General features: G+C 49.8%; 1 protein-coding gene across 1 annotated transcript; it reads left to right on the forward strand.

Annotated features, from left to right (window-relative positions):
• Positions 1-703: 703 nt before the first annotated feature.
• Positions 704-1,194, forward strand: LOC117098104 (putative uncharacterized protein FLJ45177). Its single transcript, XM_033236569.1, is given in 2 exon segments — positions 704-836; positions 839-1,194. Coding segments are annotated over 2 exon segments (489 nt in total).
• Positions 1,195-22,782: the final 21,588 nt, after the last annotated feature.

Genomic DNA, 22,782 nt, shown 5'->3' on the forward strand with positions numbered 1-22,782 from the left:
GTCACCAGCTGCCACAGGAGCCGGGTTTCTAGAGGGGCTGTGTCACCAGCCCTGGGGACGCCACGTTGATGTGCCTTTTGACACATTCCTGTGGAGTGTCTGAGGAAAAACAGGGCACATACATTCCTGATAAGATTGCACCAAATGGCTAGGGCGGGGGGTCCCAGCCTCCCTCTGTCTCAGTTGGGGGCAGAGGGGCAGGGACAGCCAGGAGAAGGCCGAGCCAGATGCTGCTAGGTTGCCCCAGGACTCTACCCCACTGGCGTCTTAGTTAAACTTCTTCACCTGAGCCTCTGTTATGGCGTGGTTGAGTCACACATGAGAGGTTTTTGTCTGCCAGGAGGGGCTCTTCTTATGGGAGAACAGGGGCACGAGGTGTGTGATGTGGCTCTCAGGGATGTGTCTGGATTCTCTCATGTCTGAGCGTCCCCAGGGCCAGAGCACTGGGGGCAGGAGCCTGTGGTTTATCAAGCACCTTCTGCCAGCTGAGGCCGTGACTTTGTGTCCCTCCCTGGAGAAGGCTTCAAGGTCAGCGTCTTCTTCCTTTGGTCCTGAGCTTGCCCTGTCTCCTCCTCATTCCCCACGTCCACGTGAAAGGGCAGTGCTCACAGGTGGGTTGGTCTGAGATTGAAATAGCAAGACCTGGGATTTTCTGTTTGGGTAGCCCCCTCGAGTCAGCCTCAGAGGAGCCCAGACCTCCTGGATGGCTTTCGGCGAGCCTCCCAGTGGGCACAGCACTCGCCACCGGATGCTGCATGGACTCAGCTTCCACACTGCCACGGGTACGGCCTGGTCCTTGCACTACCAGGGGCAAGGAGGGATGCTATGCCTGGTGGGATGAGTACTCTATCTCAAGACAAAGCAGTTCTCCAGTGTCTGCCCCACTTTTCTATAAACCTGGGAGTCCAGCCCAGTGCATTGGCTGGAAGGAGAGGAGACGCCTCCTGTTCCAGCTCAGGGCGCTCTGCCGACCCCACTGCCTGCCCCAACCCTGGTGCTCCGGGAGGCCCCAATGCCATAGATGCGCTTCAAGGGGAGCAACTGGGGCTGTTCTCAAGGACCAAAATGGGCAGAGACCCTAAAGATATCCATGGGTTGACCCCTGCTCTCTGTGGCCCCTGCCTGGCTGGCCTCCCCTCCTCACACTCTCCACAGTTCTCATGCAGTGCAGCCCCTCTAAAAATGCGGCCCTGAAAATGTGTGCTTTGGGGAACAGCAACTTCCTCTTCTCCGACCAAGTTCAGGCCCCTTCTACCCTTCAGTGGCTGTAGGCAGTCGGTGAGGGCCCTGGATGGGGTGGGCTGGGGGCAGGGCAGGGCACTGTGGGCTCCAGTTGCTCAGGGCTCCGGGCAGACACACCAACCTTTGTGTTTGGAAATGCACCTGGGAGTGTGCTGACATCTGTGTGGAGGGCCACGGGTCTGTTCATCCCCCACTGGCTGCACCCCCGGGAGGCTGCAGCATGTACTATTCAGCCCCCACACCACAGTTATTCTTGTATCTGCCCCCTCCCTGGCCTTGCTGCCCATGACTCCCTCAGGTCAGCCCCACGTCTCTGTCAAACTTTCATCCTCCACAATTCTGCATAGCCTGTAAATGCTTAAAAAATATTGCAGAACAGGTGAGTCACATTATAGAAAGGAAGCAACCTGGAAAAGCACAGACATTCCTTCCCCTTCTGCACCTGTTAAAGTAAGGGAGGGCCTAAGGGGGTGGGATCTGAACAAGGTGCAGCTGATGGAAATGTCGTCTTTGGGAAAAGCCCTGGCTCTGAAATGGCAAAGGCTGCATGCCTGGGGAAAAAAAAATGTGTCTGATCCAGAGACGACTGCCCTCCCCCAAAGGCTGTCACTCTGCCGTCCAGTTATCTATTCTGCAGTGATAGAATGGGCTTGACCTAAAAATTCAGTGACAGAAAAATGTCATCGAATGCTGCTTAGTGAAGTCAGGCGGTCAGCGGATGAGGGCAGAAGGCCACTGGTCTTTGACAGAACTCGTGGATGGCGAAATAACAAAACAGGGTTCAGGCTGCATTGTCAGCAGCAGAGACAAACAATTCATCCAAAATAAACAAGTGAGCTCCCAGCAGAAGCCTGTGAAGTCTCCCATTCTGCTCAAACCACACACATGTGGCCCGCAGAGGAGCCTGCAGAGGCCCACGGGGCACTCAAGAGGCGGAGCGTGAGACCCAGGCCACCGGCTGTCCTCCCTGTCAGAACAAAAGGTTCACGGAAAGGGTCAGGAGGGCACAGTGAGGGGAACCGAATGCCAACGGCATTTCCTGGATCTTTTGCACCATAGTCTAAGCATTTAGAGGAAGCACCGCGAGTTTGCTGCCCTGGAAGCCGACGTGCTCCCCAGACACAAGAGGCAGGACTGGAGGCCTCGCCCCACAGCTTGAGAGGCTATGTTGGGACACATCAAGGAAGGAAGCCTTCAGTGACACAGAACCTGGCTGACTTACACACCCGCTGTCTAAAGACAGGGTGCTGGCTGGTGAACTCGAGCGACTCACAGCAGACCCGGAGTGAAAGTCATGGGTCTGTACCTGTGTGGAGTCCTCCATGGCTGGGCTCGCAGAGACCGAGCTGGATGTGTGCATTGGCAGGAAGAAGAGGAGCCACTGTGAGTCCCGGCTCACAGCGCTCTGCCCACCCCAGTGCCCACCCAACCCTGGTGCTCCAGGGCCCCCCCTATGCCACAGACCCACGTCAGGGGGGTCAATTGGGGCTGTTCCCAAGGACCAGGAGGGACAAATGCCCTAAAGATGTCCATGGTTTGACCCCTGCTCTCTGCGGGCCCTGCCTGGCTGGCCTCCCCTTCTCACACTCTCCACAGTCCTCATGCAACGCAGCATGTCTAAAAAGGCCGTCCTGAAAATGTGCGCTTTGGGGAAGAACAGCTTCCTCCTCTCTGAGTGGATAGGGCTGGCCCAATGAGGTGTGATTTTCATTGCAGTAAAATGTGCATCATGTAACACTGGGGCCCTTGTCACCGTTTTTAATTGTACACTTTGGAGGCATTATGTGTGTTCATCGTCACCACCTTCCACCCACAGAGCTTCTTCATCTTCCCAAACGGAAACTCTGCCCTCAGCAAACCCTCCCTCCCCTCCCGCAGCCCCTGGCACCCGCCTGCTCCTTCCTGTCTCCATGAACCTGTCAACTCTTTGGACCCCACCTAAGTGGAATTGGGCAGGATTTGTTCTCAGTGACTGGCTCGTGTCACTCAGCAGCCTGAAGGCTCATCCGTGCTGCAGCCTGTCCCAGAATCTCCCTCCCTCTAATGCTGGTTAATATCCTGCTGCACAAAAAAATCAAACAGGATGATAGTTTGATACCCGAAATCCACTTGAAAATTGGTAAGAAACTGGGTCTGGCCATGTTTTGCTTATTTTCCCCACAGTCTCTCCTGACCCCGTGTTGCGTCTTAGTGCACAGTGTGCACAAACTCACAGGTTCGTGGAAATGAAACCGTGTATTTCCAGTGTCGGGGGGGAAGGGGCTTCTGGGGGAGGTCCTGAGCCTCCTGCTGCCTGGAAGGTCTTCCAGTGTCAGATCCCCAGCAGGTACTCACCCAGACAAGTGCATCCCCACCTCCGAGAAGGGGCAGTGTCAGAAGGGGCCCCGAGTCCTGTAGTTCAACCAATCCTGACACTGTCCACCTGGAACGAGTGCCAGACCCACAGGTTGAGGGCTCAGTCCCACGAGAAGGCCCCCACTTCAGGTGCCAATCGCAAGCCTCTGTCTTTCTGACCGGCTGGCTCTATGTACATCAGGGTTCCTAAGACCCTCTCCTTGGGTTTGGTTGATTCGCTAGCTCGGCTCACAGAACTCGGGAAAATGCTTGCCTTATGTTTACCCCTTTATTGCAAAGGGCACAGATGAACGAGCCAATGAAGCAGTGTGTAGGTGAGGGCTGGGGGAGGGGCTGAAGCTTCCCTGCCCTCCGCGGGCGCCACCCTCCACAGGGCCAGCTACCCTGAGGCTCCTCTATCCCAGTCTTCTTGGGTTTTTATGGAGCCTTCATTACAGAGCTGTGATTGATTACATCATTGGCCACGGGTGACCAACTCAGCTTCGGCCCAAGTCCTCCTCCTGGAGATTGGGGTGGGCCTGAACATTCCCAGTGGTCATACGGGGAGAATGACATGCATGTACACAAGCGACACACGGTGGGTGCCACTTGTACTTCAAATGCATCTACTTGTTTTATTCTCACCACAGCCTCAAGAGGGAGGGCAGTATTATTACTATGTCCATTTTACAGCTGAGGCACAGAGAGGTTAAGTCAGTTGCCCAATGTCACACAGCCAATGAGAAATTCTTTAAATTACAGGCCCAGGGGTTGGTGACCAGGTGAGCAGAGCAGGGAATCCAGGACGAGGACGGTGGCCAGAGGCAGAAGCAGAGCTGGGGAGCAGGCTTCAAGCTCACGCTTCCAGCACCTCTGTGTGTGTGCACGTGTTATGTATGTGTGTGCATGTGTATGTGTGTAATTGTGAGCACACACATGTTTGCATATCCGTGTGTGTGTGCACGCGCACCCCTTTAAATTCCAGGATCTGAACCATGGTGGCTTGGGGGACGGGGATCAGCAGTGGAGGAGGAATCCAACCTATGTGTTGTACATTTTGAAGGAAACTAAGCTTGCAAGATTCAAGTGAAACACATAAGTCCTTTTCTCCTCAAATCCTCATGCTCGGTGTCAGCTGGGCTTTGGATAAACTTCAGAGAAGAATTTAAGCTGAAACTTCCACAGTTCCCAAGGTTCCCAATCACTCATGTTTGTGTGGGAGGCTATTCATTCTCTGAAGAAGTGATTGAAGAGACTATGGAGGGCCAGGTTGAGGAACCCCTCACCAGGCTCCCACGCAGAGGCCATCGCGGCGTCACTTCCCACAAACACAGGCAGGAAACGTGGGCTCCCGAGGGCTCTGCATGCAGGTCAGAGGGTGCGGGGGAGGAGGGGCCTGGGGATAATAAAGGCCTTTTCCTGAAGCAGCAGCAGGCAAGTGTTTGCATGAATTAGACAGTGGTAGTGAGAATTACAGCAGCATGCCCTTCAGAATCTAACCGCTTCCCTTATTTTGGACAAACAAGAATGCTAGTAAAGGCTCTTTTCCCTGCCTTTCTCTACAGTGCTCACTCAGGCAGTCTGAGTTGGCCTGATCTTCTCTCAGAAACACACACACATGTGCACAGACATGCACACATACACACACATGTCTACATGCACACAGAAGTATGCACATGTGCATACATGTAAACACAGGAAGACATTTGTGCACACAAGCATGCAATACACACATGTGCATACACATATGTGAATATGCAAACACATGTGCTCACAAGTACACACATATGCATGCGCACACATGTGCATAACACGTGCACACACACAGAGGTGCTGGAAGCGTGAGTTTGAAGCCTACTCCCCAGCTCTGCTCCTGCCTCTGGCCACCGTCCTGGATTCTCCGCGCTGCTCATGTGGTCACCTTCCCTGGGCCTGTTCCGCAGTTTCTATCTGGGCTTCTCTTCTTCACACAGACTCTAGAGTCAATCTGCACCCTGAGAGCAAGTTGCTCCTGACTCCATGTCAGTGGCCATTTCCCAGGTTCCTGTTTGAGCCACGTCTGTTTGGGCACACTATGACCTCATGATTGTATTCACAAGAGCCTGGTGGTACCTGTGGGCCACATTATCCCTGTCTGAAAGGCAGGGCTACATTCCTAGAGACGTCTTCCCTGTAATGTTGTGGTAGGCATGGTTCTAGAATCCGGGCGCATGGACTGTCCTCTCCCAAAACTGGAAAGGGGTCCGATGGCAACAGGTTGTACATCATAGCAGTGTGTGAAGTACCTGGCTTTAAGCTCATTCAAAAAGGGGATGGCCCCATGTAAAGGGGAGATCAGCTGGCAACCTCAGTGCTCCCTGAAACGTTAGTCACTGACTCCAGAAAGAGATGGGCCTGGACCCGAGGGAGAAGTGTTGACTTTGTCACAGCCGCTCTTCCTTGGTTGTTACCAAACATGGCAAACGCCTGGCATGACTCTCCCATGGGCCTGGCAGGAGTCACTGATGTATTTCGCTCCACATTTTCCACGCCAGGCAGGGCTAGGGCAATCTCTGACTGTCTTTTTATTCTCACATCTGACGTGCTCCTGGAGACACTCAGCCCTCAGCGTCCTGCGCCTGCCAGCTCTAGAGATAACGTGCGTTTCCAGCAGAGGACATGCTGGAGGGTGCACCGGCCACAGGAGGGAGGCGGATGTTCGCCACAGTCCAGGGCAGCGTCACTTCGTGGAGCTCCAGTTCAGACCGAAGGTTCAGGCGTGACTGGGAGGAGCCTCCCCGTCTGCCACACACAGGCCATCAAGGCGCAGCCTTTTATCTTCGTCTGGGACTTGGCTTCTCAGCTCTGCAGGGCCCCCATGACATTGCTAAGAGAGTCAGTGCCAGGATTTTGGTTTCAAGGCCAGGATTTTGGTGCAGTTGAGCCCTTCATAACCTCACCAGGTTTTTTCTGTTTGTTCACATTTCACAACTTTAATAGAATATTTTAACTATTCCATACAAAGTGAAAACAGTGCGTTCAGTTACAAATGTGTTCTAGGGTTAGGCTGAGCCCTCTCCACAGGCTGGTCAGTGTGGACGCAGTGTTCCTGGCTTCTGGAGAGCAGGGTCACCCACTTGGAAACCCCACTCACCAGCTGCCAACCAGTCACTCCACACCCAGGACTTTCAGACGGAAGAATAGTGGGTACAAGGCCATGAGATAAGTGCATCCCATGGGGTCTGCTATTGAGGAGGCTGCTGAGACGTGGCCCTGAGAAGTGAGTGCCCCAAGTGAGGAAAAGCCTCTGGCCTCCTCAGGTGTTGTAAACGGTCTTCAACTCGACAGAGGGAGATGGCGCAGCAGCAGGATCGGACACTCTTGGCTTGAATGTGGGTGCAACCCAGGCCCGAGCCCTGCCACATAGCCTGGTTGAGCACGACTTGCTTCATCACCTGTGTGTTTCTTTTCTTTCTTTGTTTAAATCTGTCTGACGTACAGAAAGGAGAAGCAGGAGTTTATTTATAAAATGCAACAAGGAAGAAAAAGCTTAGAGTGAGATGAAGCAGAAAAATCTAGCAGGGACAACCTAGAGGCCCACCGTGAGTAGAAACGTGCACATCGGAGGGATGTTCACACACGGCATGCGCTGGCCGCTGGGTTGGTTCTGCTAACATTTCTCAGCACCTGCACAGAAAGGGGAATGGGGAAGTATCCCATTTACGGTATCAGTGCCATGAAAACAAATCTCTCGCACCAGGAGTTTTTAGTTGTTCCCGGTTAGGAGGACAGATGAGGCTTCCCTGAGGTTTTCTCACTTGGAGGAATGACCGTCACTTCCCTCAAGGCCTTGGGAGAAGCAACAGTTGGTGAAGTTTGAGCACGGCACCTTGGAAAATGGCGATCCATGGAAATTGGCATCCTTTTCCCCTCGTATTACTCCCAGGGAACCTGACCAATGAGGAGGTTAAAGTTCACAGAAATTAACCAGTCACCAGCCTGAGGCAGAATCCAGAGTGGCTCCAGAGCCTCTACTTCTCCCCCGGGCTCCACTATGATGGGGGCACCAAAACGGGCAGCAGCAAAAGCATCGCTGACGTTGTGAGGTCACCCTGCCGGTGAGGGACACTCTCAAAGCACACTCATCTAAAGGAACCAGTGTCTTAGAGTACACAGGTCAATAAGAAAGCACTGAAGAGTCTGGCTTGGTCCATTTTGTGCTGCAGTTATAGAACAGCACAGACTGGGTCATTGATATATAAGAATGTATTTGGCTCATGGTTCTGGAGCCTGGGAAGTCCAAGGGTATGGTGCTATGGTGCTAGCCTTGGATCAGTCATCTGGTGAGGGCCTTCTTGTTGCATCAGCCTGTGGTGGAAAGTAGAAAAGCAAGAGAGCCCACGAGGCTGAGAAAAAGTGGGAGCTGAATGTATTCTTTTATTAGTAGTTCTTTCCAGCGATAACAGCATTAACCCTTCCATGAGGGTAAAGCCTCTTAATACTGTTGAATGGCCTTTAAATTTCAGTGTGAGCTTTGGAAAGCAGAATTTAAGCCACAGCAGAGGTCAAGTGTGCATGTAGGCAGCACTTACCTGAATGGACATTTTTTACCATCCAGACTGGGCTTGAGAATCAATTCAGGGCCCCTCTCCCGAAGAGAAAGGGGAGAAGGTAGAGAGGAAGCCCTGCAGGATTCCTGCTGTCTGGACCTCACCATCTCCTAGAGACACGTACCTCCATTTGCAGGAGCATGAAGGTGAGTCACTGTGACAATCCCAAGACAGAGAAAGAGTTGCAAGGTGTAAACTACCTCCAGTACGTGAAGGCTGACAAACTACTCCACCTCAGTCTGAAGGTAACGGAGACTCGGAATAACCCAGCCCAGAAGGGGAAAGGAGACTTTTAAAGTGCCATCCCCGAAAATAGGTGCAAATGAAATGCAGACTCAGAATCAAGTTTTAGGGAAACATACCACCTGTGCCAGCTGAATATCTATAACATGCATGCAATATTTTCAAATCAGTTATCTGGCCATTGAATGCTCTAATGAGAATTTATAATAATTCAGTAAAGGCAACCTTTGAGGTGAGGAGGAAAAACAAGTCTGTGGTTTTAAAAGAAAATCCTATTAGAAGCAGTTAATGAAATTGAATTGAGACTTGAAAGTCACAGTATTTATAAAGTGCCTACTATGTGTCAAGGACTTGCTAAGTAGGCCAGGCATGGTGGCTTATGCCTGTAATTCCAGCACTTTGGGAGGCCAAGGCAGGTGGATCACCTGAGGTCAGGAGTTTGAGACCAGCTTGGTCAACATGGGAAAACCCTGTCTCTACTAAAAATGCAAAAATTAGCTGGTCATGGTGTTGTGTGTGTGTGTATCTACGTGTGTGTGCTACTGGAGATAGTGTGTTGTGTGGTGATGGAGATGGTGTGTGTGTTGATGGAGATGGTGGTGTGTGTGGTGATGGAGGTGGTGTGTATTGTGTGTGTGTCGATGGAGGTGGTGTGTGTTATGTGTGTGTGTCTGTGTGTGTTATTGGAGATGGTGTGCTGTGTGGTGATGGAGATGGTGTATATGTGTGTTGAAGGAGATGGTGGCGTGTGTGGTGATGGAGGTGGTGTGTGTCTGTGTGTGTTATTGAAGATGGTGTGTTGTGTGGTGATGGAGATGATGTGTGTGTGTGTGTTCATGAAGATGGTGTGTGTTGTGTGTGTCTGTGTGTGTGTTGATGGAGTTGGTGTGTGTGTGTGGTGATGGAGATGGTGTATGTGTGTGTTGATGGAGATGGTGGTATGTGTGGTGATGGAGGTGGTGTGTGTCTGTGTGTGTTATTGAAGATGGTGTGTGTTGTGTGTGTCTGTGTGTGTGTTGATGGAGATGGTGTGTGTGTGTTGATGGAGATGGTGTGTGTGTGTATTGATGGAGATGGTTTGTGTGTGGTGACGGAGGTGGGGTGTGTTGTGTGTGTGTGTGTTGATGGAGATGGTGTGTTGTGTGTATTGATGGAGATGGTGTGTTGTGTGTGTTGATGGAAGTGGTGTGTTGAGTGGTGATGGAGGTGTTGTGTGTTGTGTGTGTATCTGTGTGTGTGTGTTGATGGAGAGGGTGTGTTGTGTGGTGATGGAGGTGGTGTGTGTTGTGTGTGTTTCTGTGTGTGTGTTGATGGAGAGGGTGTGTTGTGTGTTGATGGAGATGGTGTGTGTGTGGTGATGGAGGTGGTGTGTGTTGCGTGTGTGTGTTGATGGAGATGGCATGTTGTGTGTGGTGATGGAGATGGTGTGTTGTGTGTGTGTCTGTGTGTTGATGGAGATGGTGTGTTGTGTGGTGATGGAGATGGTGTGTGTGTGGTGATGGAGGTGGTGTGTGTGTGGTGATGGAGGTGGTGTGTGTTGTGTGTGTTGATGGAGATGGTGTGTTGTGTGTGTGTGTTGATGGAGACGGTACATGTGTGTGTTCATGGAGGTGGTGTGTATTGTGTGTGTGTCTGTGTGTGTGTTGATGGAGATGGCGTGTGTGTGTTGATGGAGAGGGTGTGTGTGTGTGTTGATGGAGATAGTGTGTGTGTGGTGATGGAGGTGGGGTGTGTTGTGTGTGTGTGTGTTGATGGAGATGGTGTGTTGTGTGTGTTGATGGAGATGGTGTGTTGTGTGTGTGTTCATGGATATGGGGTGTGTGTGTTCATGGAGGTGGTGTGTGTTCTGTGTGTGTCTGTGTGTGTGTTGATGGAGGTGGCGTCTGTGTGCTCTCGTGTGTGTGGGATGAGGGGTCAGGAGTGGGCTTTGCAGGACCTTTCCGGGGATGGCTGGCCAGGACCCTTCTGGGTGTGGGGCCGCCTGCAGTGGAAGGTGTGGCCTGGGGTGGCTCTGGCACTTGCTTAGCCTCTGGACACACCATTTCCATGAACACACACATACACCACCATCTCCATCCCCACACACACACCATCTCCAACAACACACACACACCATCTCCAACAACACACATACACCACCTCCATCAACACACACACACAGACACGCACAACACATGCTATGCATGAGCACACACACAGCACACACCGTCTGCATGAACACACACACACCCCATCTCCATCATCACACAACACACCATCGCCAATAACACAGTCGTGGCTCTGAGCTCAGCTCCTCTGCATCCTATGCCCGCCCTGCGTCTCCTTCTCTCAGGCAAAGGACAGGGGCTGGTCTGTCTGTCCTGTGGAGTCGCACGTCTTCCTCAGGGGACTCCTGTGAGCCACTGTGCACAGTCCACGGCCCCCACGGTGGCCCCGCAGAGCCTCAGGCACGTCCCTTCCTCCCTGGGAGAGGCTGCAGGTTGAAGGCTGCTGGAGGAGTGGCAGCCACAGAGGCCCGCGCTCCAGCAGCCGGCACCGTCCCCAGGTTCCCAAGGGCAGAGCCACTGCCGCCGGTGCCACCCAGAACCCAGGCGGGCTCACGGGGCAGCGAGCAGTGACAGCTCAGGTAACACGGGCGGGGGCATCTCCCTGGGCACCTCTGACGCTCATCAGGGGATGGCCTGGGGTGCGCCTCGCTGGCGGGCGGCCTGAGGACTAAACAAGAATGGGAAAGTGCCCAGCCAGTGCCTGGGAGGCCCTCCTGGTGCCTCGGTTCCCCCTTCACGCATCCTCACCAGCCCCCTGAGATGGGCTCGGCAGAGGAGGGGCTCTGCCGGGTGTGGCTCCTCCTGGGGATCAGGGTCTCGGCCCCGCGAGGCCCCGCGCCAGGCGACGGGAAGCGAGCGCGGCGAGGAGTGGGCCCTTTTCTCCAAGCCGGGAGGCATCAGGGTCCTGACAGTGGGTGCAGGAGTCGCGCTGGGGCTCTCCAGCTCCAGAGAGCGCAACAGCAAACGCAGCCTCCCGCAGCTGCCTCCCCAGGTCCGGGCTGGGAGGCCTGAGGGGTCCCGGAAGCGGCGTGGCCAGTGGGGCCTCTGGAGCCTCGAATCTCAGGTTGAGAAGCAGCGCCATGAAACACGTTGAAGAATTCCAGGGTCCCGACTGCGCGGCCCGTCAGTCGCCAACTGCAGGCCTCGCGCTTGCTCCAGCGATCGTGACTGCGGGGAAGGTCCAGATTTGCCGCATGTCGGCTCTGTGGCCTGAACGATGCGTCCCACAGATGAAGGTGTCTCTCCTCTTCCTTCAGGCCCCTGCCCTCCACAGCGTCTGCTTTTCAGCTCTGACGTTGTAAAATGTCCCTTCTCACCCTTCAGGCCACTGCCCTCCACAGCGTCTGCTTTTCAGCTCTGAAGTTGCAAAATGTCCCTTCTCACCCTTCATGCCACTGCCTTCCACTGCCTCTGCTTTTCAGCTCTGAAGTTGTATTTTCCCTGCACACACAGGCCACCATCGTCTGGAGCTTTTCAGGTAAATGAAATAAAAAATCATGCTGGGTTAATAACACTTTTGGTGAAAATTCTGAAATATGACGGGGTTGCTTCTGCAGCTCACACACCAGCCCTGAGGACGAGTCCAAAAGGCAGTTTCAAAAGTGCCTGAAGCCAGGAGCCGGGTTGGTGTGAGCGAGGGCTTGCGAGGCTGCTGAGGCCGGAGAACGCCCATTAAAGAAACACTGGAAATCTCTGGATCAACAATCGCAGGAATAAGGCTCTTTTCCAAAACTTTAGCCTTGTTTCTAGGCAGCTGGTGACCCTCCCAGCCTCCAGGCACGCCATGAAAAGTGAAAAGTTTCTGGCTCTGAAGGACTTCCAAAGCAAGACAAGGGCCCCCTCTCCCCAAGATGCTGGGAACTTGGATGGGATTAGTCCCCGGCTGACACTAGAAAATGCATTTTTAGATTAGGAGGAGAGTGTGTGGGAGGAGGTGGGAGGGAGGGTTGGGCGCTGGAGCAGTGCTGGTAAATGTTTAACAACTGGCTCTCCAGAAAAAAAAAAAAAGTACCTATGAGAATACGTGTTATAAATCTGATAGAAAGGAGGCAAGTTGTGCAACTTCCAAATAGAAAGCCACCTATGACACTCACTGGACACTCCGAGCAGCCAGCACCTGCCCCCAGGACATTTTGGTGGTTTTTGCCCAGCTTTCACATCTGCAGACAGTCTCTGGGTGCAATCCTCCCATGGTGTGGTAACCGGGCTGCTTTCAACCTGTTCGCTTTTCTCCATACATTCATTATTAAGCTGATACGATCTCCTAAATGGTTCCTCATATCACCTCATACACATTTTATTGATTCAATGAAAGCTGTCAGTTTCAGCACTACCAACTGTGATTGGCCCACTTTAGCTTCTTGTGTAGTTGCAGGGGTGGGAACAGTCCTTCATTCTGCATTTTCTCACCATGGCTGTGACTAACCAGTTTGCAAAATTCCCCGGAAGTTACTAATTGGCTCTTAGGAGCTGGTGCAAGCAGGATCCTGCACATCCTGGGGTGGGTGGCCAGGCCGGGACCAGCGCTGTTACAGAATGCCCTGGTCTATTTCGGGTGGCCCCATTAGAAATTGATTTTGGAATTTTCTGGACTTCTTTGATCTTGGAGATGACATCACCGATGTCCAGGAGATGAGGAGCATGTTGGGTCAAGTGCACATTTCAGGAAGTTGGATGGATTTAAGACATCAGAAAAAGATTGACCTTATGGTTCCCTTTCTAGTTTAACTCTTCACAATTTTTAACTGAAAGGGCCTTCTTACGATTTAGAAAGAGAATGGACCCATCGGGGGCCCCTTTGACCCGGTATGAATTGTTCAGCTTATTTAATAAATATTCATATTGGAACCAACCCCTCGGCATTCTCTTTAATCTTTCTCTATTAAAAAGAATTCCACAGCACTCGGAGAAGAGAGAGGAATTTAAATATTTCTTTTTCCACACAACCCAAATTCATCTGACTAGCATGCTGTTTCACAAGTTTAGAATATGCCTGGAGCCCACATGCAGTTATTTTAAGCCGCTGGCTTCTCTTTCTTTGTAAAATCCCTGTCTGGACCCACAATTACCCACCTTCACCAGTTCTAACTGGGCAGGTCTCAGGTAGCCACAGTTCACCTTTTGACTTTTTGTTATTATAGAATCAGTCAGTTTTGAAATCTGGTTCATTTGGAATGCATAGGTATTTGTCACCTTGCTTTCTGTTATCAGATGAACAAAGTTTCCATTGAATTAATGGAATGAGAAATAGAAATATCAATATAAGCATTATTTTATGTATATTACTTATGTATTATTTTACAAGGTTATATATAAATATATGTGTGTATATGTGTGTGTATGGGCATGTGTGTACATAAAGGTATATATGTGTGCATGTATATATAAATGAATATATGTGTGTGTATATATGTATGTGTGTGTATGTGGGTGTGTATATTTATATAAGTGTATGTGTGTATATATAAATGAATATATGTGTGTGTATATATGTATGTGTGTGTATGTGGGTGTGTATATGTATGTAAGTGTATGTGTGTATATATAAATGAATATATATGTGTGTATATATGTATGTGTGTGTATGTGGGTGTGTATATGTATATAAGTGTATGTGTGTATATATAAATGAGTACATATGTTTGTGTATATATAAATGAACATATGTGTGTATATACATGAATATATATGTGTGTGCATATGTATGTATATGTATATGTGTGTGTATGTGTATGTATGTGTATATATATGAATATATGTGTACACATATGTATGTAATGTGTGTATATGTATGTGTGTATGTTTATGTGTGTGTATATAAAGGAATGTGTGTATGTATGTATATGTGTGTATATATGTGTGTGTGTATATACATAAATTAATAAGTGTGTATGTATGTATATGTGTGTATGTATATGTGTGTATTTGTGTATATATAAATGAACATGTGTGTGCATATGTATGTACATGTGTACGTATATGTGTGTGTATATGTTAGTGTATATAAATGAACATTTATGTGTGTCCATATGTATGAACATGTGTGTATATGTATGTGTATATATAAATGAATATATATATGTGCGTGTGTATGTGTGTGTATATGTGTATGTGTGTGCATGTGTGTGTATGTATAAATGAATATATAAGTGTGTGTGCATATGTATGTTTGTGTATATGTGTGTGTGTGTATGAGTGTGTGTGTGTGTATCTACACTTCAGCTTGATTGCCAAGCTGCTCTGCCATCCTGTCAACCTCATCATGCAGGAGCAAGAAGAGGACATGTTCTCCCAGGGCACTGAGCCCCTTCACAGACCAGCTCTAGAGCGGTGATTGAACACAGGGCCAAGGAGAGGAGCAAGGAGCCCGGCCCCAGTCCTCAGGTGGTGTATCAATCAGGATTGAGTTTGGCTGCAAGTGGCCATTGCACACACACGCACACACACTCACACACGCACCCCACTGTCTTAAATACAACCACAGGGCAGCAGCTTGGGACTGCATATCAGCTTCAGGGTACGGGCTCCTTTGTCTCACTGCTGGGTCAACCTCAATGGCTTTCAGCTCTCAGTCTGAAATGGCAGCCCAAGCTGGGGCCTGCACTCTGGCACTGCAGCCAGAAGAAGGGAGGTAAGCCCTGTGAGCCACTCTTGAGGACACCCCTGCACAGTGGTCCCCCTGTATCCTCGGGGCGTGCGTTCCAAGACCCCCCGTGGCCTCCTGACACAGCCATACTCCCAGACCCACTTGCTGTCTATCAGAACACACTTCCATGCATGTCTTCCACCCACAAAGTCAATGCCTTTTTTAACTTAACTGAGCACTCACCATGCACTGCTGCTGTAACTTTTGCATTTTGAGATGCAACAGCAAAACCAACACAAATTTCTTTTCTTTTATAGCTTCACTGAGAGGAGATTCATTCCTACTGTAGATCTTAGTAGCCTCAGCATATGATTCTTTCCTTTGCTTATTGAGAACTGACACCTTTTCACTTTATGGCTTCTTCTTGGCAGAACCAAATGGCCAGTCCCTTGCAGCCACTACTGAGTGAACCAGGAGTGACCTGAACAATGGGAGACTTGAACTGGGAGACTTTGACAGTTGGTCTGATAACCAAGGTGACTACAAAGTGACTCACGGGCAGGGAATGTCCACAGTGTGGATCCGCTGGACAAAGGGAGGACTCATCTCTGGGGAAGGAGATGAGGGACAGTGAGAGTCCTCATCACACTACTCAGAACAGTGTGCAATTTAAAACGTGGGGATTGCTGACTTCTGGAATTTTCCATTTAATATTTTGGGGCCTCCATTAATAGGAACCCTGGAAATTGAATCCGTGGTGGGGGGCTACTGTAATTGTTAACCACACCTTCACACACCTCTGACCATACTCAGTGTCTTAGTCAATTCAAGCTGCCACGATGAAGTACTGCAGACAGGTGACTTCAACAAGGTGAATTTATTTCTCACAGTTCTGGAGCCTGGAAGCCCAAGATCCAGATGTCGGCATGGTCTGGTGAGAATCAGGTGGTCCGTTTCTCCTGCCCGTGATCGCAAATGGCAGCCTTCCCGCTGTGTCCTCACATGGCCTTTCCTCAGGGAGGTGGAGAGAGAGAGAGACAAGCTCCGGACTCTTCCTCTTTGATAAGGACCTTAATCACATCATGGGCACCCACCTGCATGACCTCATCTAAACCTAGTTCCCCCCCCAGAGGCCTACCTCCAAACACCATCCCACTGCGAGTAGGGCTTGAGCTTTGGAATTTAGGAGGACCCAGTTCAGTCCACAGTCCTTAGCTGCAGGGAAGGTGGGTAAGTGTGTCAGGCCATTCTCACATTGCGGTAAAGAAATACCTGAGCCTGGGCAGTTCATAAAGAAAACAGGTTTAATGGGCTCACCATTCTGCAGACTGTACAGGAAGCATGGTGGCTTCTGCTTCTGGGGAGACCTCAGAGAGCTTTCAATCATGGCAGAAGGTGAAGTGGGAGCTGGCACCTCACATGGCAGAAGCAGGAGGAAGAGAGGAACGTGGAGGTGCTACACACTTTTAAACAACCAAATCTCATAGGAACTCACTATCGCTACTCAGTAGTACCAAGGGGGAAATCCACCCCCATGATCTAACTACCTCCCACCAGGCCTCACCTCCAACACTGGGGATTACAATTTAACATGAGATTTGGGCAGGGATGCAGACCCAAACCACGTCAGCAAGCTGTCTGCTTTTCCAGGATGCCATGTGTCCAGCTATGCTATGGAACCTGAGTATTAAGGAAGAAGGAAGAATGAGCCTCCACAGGTGGCCCTGGGAGCTGTAATCCTGTGAGTCTAAAATTCCACCTCCACTCCCCGCTGGGCGCAGTCTCAATTCTCCCTCTGTGGATGAATGGAGCAGCATGGTTTTTTGTTTATTTTAATTAATTAATTAATTAATAATTTTAATTAGACATTTCTAATTTTTATGCTCCAACCATAAGTGGAGTTGCCAAATGCCTTTCTGTACACATTTTCAGTTACTAGGAGTTTTTTGTTTATTTATTTATTTATTTATTTTTAGTTTAAATGTATGATATCTAAGGGGGAACCTACTAAGCCAGATTGAGGAGACAGTATTAGAGATCCTGGTATAACTATATTGATGACATGAAATTATAGATAATTGAATTATTTGGAGGCATTGCTTTCTCTCTCTATTTTCCAATATAAATTCTGTGTCTACATCTAGCAAACATCAGTATAAACTATATTTAAAAATAATGGCGTGTCACATAATCTTTCCATAATTTAAAAACAACCATTACCAAGATGAAAATGTCATGAGAAAAAGCTTCAATCATAATTCAAAATTAAACAATTAACATAAAATAAACTTTTCCCATTGTATGGAATATTTAAAATAATCTGTGTTTGTAATCACCTGTTTTTGAATAATCAGAAATAATATACCATGAAGATATTGCCAAGGGGAATTAAAATTAACTTAATTAGGTTACATTGAAAATAACACTGACTTTACTTAGATCTTGGTATTCTATGTTCACATTACACTTTAACTTTGCAACATACATGGTTCTGTATGATTGCACTCATCTTTAAGAAGATCAAGACTGCAATGTGTTCTTTTCAGTCTTGAGCAAAAGCATTCTTTTTAGTCATTAATTTGTGTACATGCTAGATTTTCACATTTATCTTTATTAAGTAAAATTATAAGCATTTCTTGTTTGGGTCTAATGAAGTTTTAGAGGGATTGCTCTGTGTGCAGAGTTATTAATGGCAGGCAGCTCAAAGGGCTGTGAAGTTGGTGGGGGGTGCAGAAAGCGAGCACAGTGACAGGAGCCAGGTAGAGCTCAGGGACAAAGGTGGACCTGGGAATATCTGGATTCAGGTGTGTCTGTGGAGTCTGTGGAGCAAAGACTGTGGCTGGGTAAAATTATTTGAGTATATTGTTACGTGATGAGGGTGATAGAATAGTGCTTCTCTCAGTGATTGAGGGAAACGTGTCTCCAAATTTTCATTTCACTGGGTGTCCCCTCCCTTTAAATAGTAACATGCAAATAACACCTCCTTACCCAGCTTTCTCCTCCGTCTAGCTCAGATACCATCTCTACCTGGTAATTCAAGCCGGAAACTTCTCATTGCTCTTGTCTCTGACTCCTCCCACCAAAGTTCTTTGAAAATTTATCCATCCATCCATCCATCCACCTGTCCATCTGTCCACCCATCAATCTATCATCCATCCATCTGTCCATCCATTCATGTGTCCGTCTGTCTACCCATCAATCTACCCATCCATCCATCCATTCATCCATCCACACGTTGATCTGTCCACCCATCGATCTATCCATCATCCATCCATCCATCCATCCGTCCATCCATCCATCTACCTGTCTGTCTACCCATCAATCTATCATTCATCCATCCATCCATTCATGTGTCCATCTGTCCACCCATCAAGCTACCCATCCATCCATCCATTCATCCATCCACACGTCGATCTGTCCACCCATCGATCTATCCATCATCCATCCATCCATCTACCTGTCTATCTGTCCACCCATCAATCTATCCTTCAACCCCTTCTATCCATCCATCCCATCCATCCATCCACCACCCATCCATTCATCTACCTATCCATCTGTCCACCCACCAATATATTCATCCATTCCATCCATCCATCCATCCATCCATCCGTCCGTCCATCCATCCATCCATTCATCCATCCATTCATCCATCTACCTGTCCATCTGTCGACCCATGAATCCATCCATCTATCCCTCCATCCATCTACCTGTCCATCTCTCCATCCATTCATCCATCCATCCACGCGTCTATCTGTCCACCCATCAATCTATCCATCATCCATCCATCCATCCACCTGTCCATGTGTTCACCCATCAATCTATCTATCTATTCCATCCATCCAACCATCCATTCATCCATCCATCCATCCATCCTTCCATGTGTCCATCTGTTCATCCATCAATCTATCCATCCAGCCATCCATTCATCCATCCATCCATCCACCCACCCAACCACCCACTAGGCATTTTCCAGCACTCACCATTTATGTCAGGTGCTGGGGATGCAGTTATGAGCAGAAACAGATATCTATGATCATTGCTTACTTTGCTGTCTAGTGCAGGAGGCAGACAATCAGATAATCACACTAACCATTATTTAATTATAAATGATGAAAATTGTTTTGAAGGAAAGGAGCACGATTCTATGAAAGCAAGGGACAGGAATCTCATGTGGATCACCTCTCTGGAGGAAAAGGTGAATGACTGGGAGGAGGTAGGGGATGAAGCGGTGAGGAGCAGCATCCAGAGCAAAGAACGTGTTGGGGGAGGACTGTATGAAGGCCCAGAGGCAAGCTCAATGTTACTGGAGGCAAGAGTAGGCACAGAGAGCTTTGCCATTTGGCTGGGAAGGTAAATCGGCCCAGATCCGTCAGGGCCTTGATGGCCATATTAAGGAGTTTTAGTTTTTATCCTAAGAACCATGGGTCATGGGAAGCTAGTGACACATTTTGCCAAGAGGGTAAGGCTGTGATCAGCAGCATGTTAACTGTAATATGATTCTTTTGGTTTATTTTACAGAAAACCTGAGTCAACGTGGCTTAGGAAAACAAGGTGGGTGGATTAACAGATCACATAGCTAAACAAACCTCAGGAGAGGGCCTGTCCCAGGCTGTAAACAATGTGGCCTGGTTTGTGTCTCTAATTCTGGGCTCTGCCTCTTGGAGTCCTGTCCACGGTACTCCTGTCTGAGATCACTGTCTGGGCTGTGTGCTTTGCTGTTCTTGGCCAGTGGAAAAGAGTCTGCTTTCTTGAGAGTTGTTTTGTTTGTTTTTGTTTTGTTATGTTAATCTCAGAGTTTAGTTTAAATAATCTTACAGGTTACTCTTTGGATGACTGCCCACCTTGAAAAAATGTCCATGGGCCCCACACATTGGTCTATGGGGACCAACCCATCCCGAGTGTGTAGGGCAATTGGGTGTTAGAGGAAGTGGGACAGTGGTGTGGGGCGGGAGCAGCGGGCTTCTAACTCCCTCAGGCTGCAGCACACCAGGTGCTCCATGGGGAGCAGGGTGACATGGAGGGAGCAGTTGGGAGGGTGCAGGAACCTCCAGGAAGACCGATGGGCATAGGAGCTTGGACAAGCCTGGTGGCTGTGGAGATGGAGAGAGATGGTCAAATTCCAGAGACACCTGGGAGGCAACACACAGACACTGGAGCCGGGCTGGGTGCAAGGCTGCAGGAGTTGTCCAAAATGCTATCGCAGTCTGGCTTGCAGAGCTGCATGGTTGCAGGCACCAGGTGCCCGTACGGGGGCCTGGGAAGACTACCTGTTGGGGGGCGTGAAGGTTAGCACTTCCATCTCGGGTATGTTGACTTTGGGTTGTACATCAAAGTTAGACGAACACACCCTGAGCTTACCAAACAGGCTGGAGCCGGAGTTAGGAGTTTGGAAGTCACTTTCATTTAAAAGCTGACTGGAGTCACTGTGAGATTTCTGAGCAGCATGGGATGAGGAGAGAGGAAAGCTTGGGATCAGGCCATTAGGAGTTCTGACATTTAACACCAGGCAGAGGAACACGGGCCGGAGAGAAAGTAAAGAATGGGAGTCCAGAGATGCGAGGGGGAGACAGGAGATGACATGCCCTATCTGAAGTCAAAGTGGCAGGGTGAGGAGGAATGGCCAGCCTTTGTCCTACATATGCCATAGATCCCCACGATGTCTCACAGATGCACCATACTCAGAGCCACCGTCCGGCCAGTATCATCACGGCCTCCCCACTCTGTGGAACCACAGCCCGTTCGGGTCTCAAGGCTGTTGCCAACACCATCGCCCCTGTCGGCAGGAATGTTTCCTTGACAGCTGCGTTCTGAGGGCTCTACCCAGGTCTGTTTCCCTACGGGGCCTCTCCAACCCTTCCTGCAACACCACCGAAGCCCCGCCTCACCTGCCCTCCCCTGGCCTCCCCTGGCAATCACAGCCTCTTAGCCGGGGAAGCGCTGGTGGGGGTTTCCGCCTGGCCGTGGGTTAGCTGCTCCCAGGCTGGGCTGTGGTTTAGAGCCCCGTGCCGCCTTCTTCCTTTTCCCTGTGGCCCTGTGATTTCTTATCAGCCCTGTCCAGCCCTCCTGGTGGTTCTGATATGGTGTGGATTCTTCCCCTTCCATTCCGCTTAGGCCTGCTTCCTCTGAACTTCAACTTAAGTCGTGGGCGTTTGCCGTGAACTCACTTTCTATTGTCTGAAGTCATGGGGGGGTCTGTGGTGAGGAGAGGGGCGTGTGCATTCCGTTTTCATGGTAGTGGTCATGGCGGTGAGGCACTCTTGGCCATCCTGGGATCCTCCTCTCAATTTCCCCTTGTGAGTCCCCTTCTGCATCCCACCTTGGGGACAGCTTGGTGCGCTGTCTTCCCCGCAGCCCCTCTGCCTGGCGAAAATGAGGGAGCTACTTGCTTGCTTGGGGTATGTGAATACTCCCGTTTGTGTTATGCTGGATGCACCTCTGTGTGAATGTGCACATACGTGTGCGTTTCCAGGGCGAGTGCCCCTTGTCATCTAATTCGGAGAGGGTTGATCCCTCTCCCTGCATGTCAGCGCTGACCTCCAGGACAGCCCCTGCAACTTTCCCTTTTCCTTCTCCACTTCATTTCTGCCCTTTTCCATCTTGCAACATACATGTAGGCAACGCTGGGCTACTTGCAGGTCAAGAGACACACACACACTCATACCCCACATACACTCATACACATCACACACACACCACACACACACACACCACACTCACACACCACACACACACTCATACCACACACACATCACACATGCACGCATACATACTCCATACACACACACCACACACTCATACCACACACACAGCACACACGCACGCATACATACTCCATACACATACACACACACACCACATGCACTCACACACACCACACACACACTCATATCACCCACACCATACATGCACTCATACATACTCCATACACAGAACACACACACACGACATACACTCACACACCACACACACACTCATACCACACACACATACACCACACACACACTCATACCACACACACATCACACACGAACTCATACATACTCCACACACACGCACACACACACCTACACACCAAATACACTCACACACCACACATTCTTACCACACACACATACACCACACACACTCATACCACACACACATCACACACGCACTCATACATACTCCATACACATGCGCACACACATGCACCACATGCACTCACACACACCATACACACACTCATACCACACACACCACACATGCACTCATACATACTCCATACACATGCACATGTACACACACCACATACACTCACACACATACATACAGACATATACCACACACACACTGCACACACTCACATACACACATGCACCACACACATTCACACAGGTGCACACACCAAGCACACACATACACACACAGTTCACATACACAAGGGCACACACAACACACACAACACATACATTCACAAACACATCACCTACACTCACACATACACACACACCACATACACATATTCACACACAGGCACACACCACACGCTCCCTCTCACACTCACACCCCTGCTCTGCTATGTCTCCAAGGCTCTGTCAAGGCTGCCCTCTCCACCTGGGATCCCTCTCCGCCTGGGATCCCTCTCCTGCCCAGGGCTCAGCTGTCTCACTGCCTGTGTGGGTTCCTCTGCCTCACCCACATAGCTTCTCAGTGACCCACTGGCTGCGAAGGCTGGCAGGACTCACACACATATTTTTCTCCC

This window comes from Trachypithecus francoisi, unplaced genomic scaffold (assembly GCF_009764315.1).
Source record: "Trachypithecus francoisi isolate TF-2019V2 unplaced genomic scaffold, Tfra_2.0 Lachesis_group15, whole genome shotgun sequence".
Taxonomy (NCBI): domain Eukaryota; kingdom Metazoa; phylum Chordata; class Mammalia; order Primates; family Cercopithecidae; genus Trachypithecus; species Trachypithecus francoisi.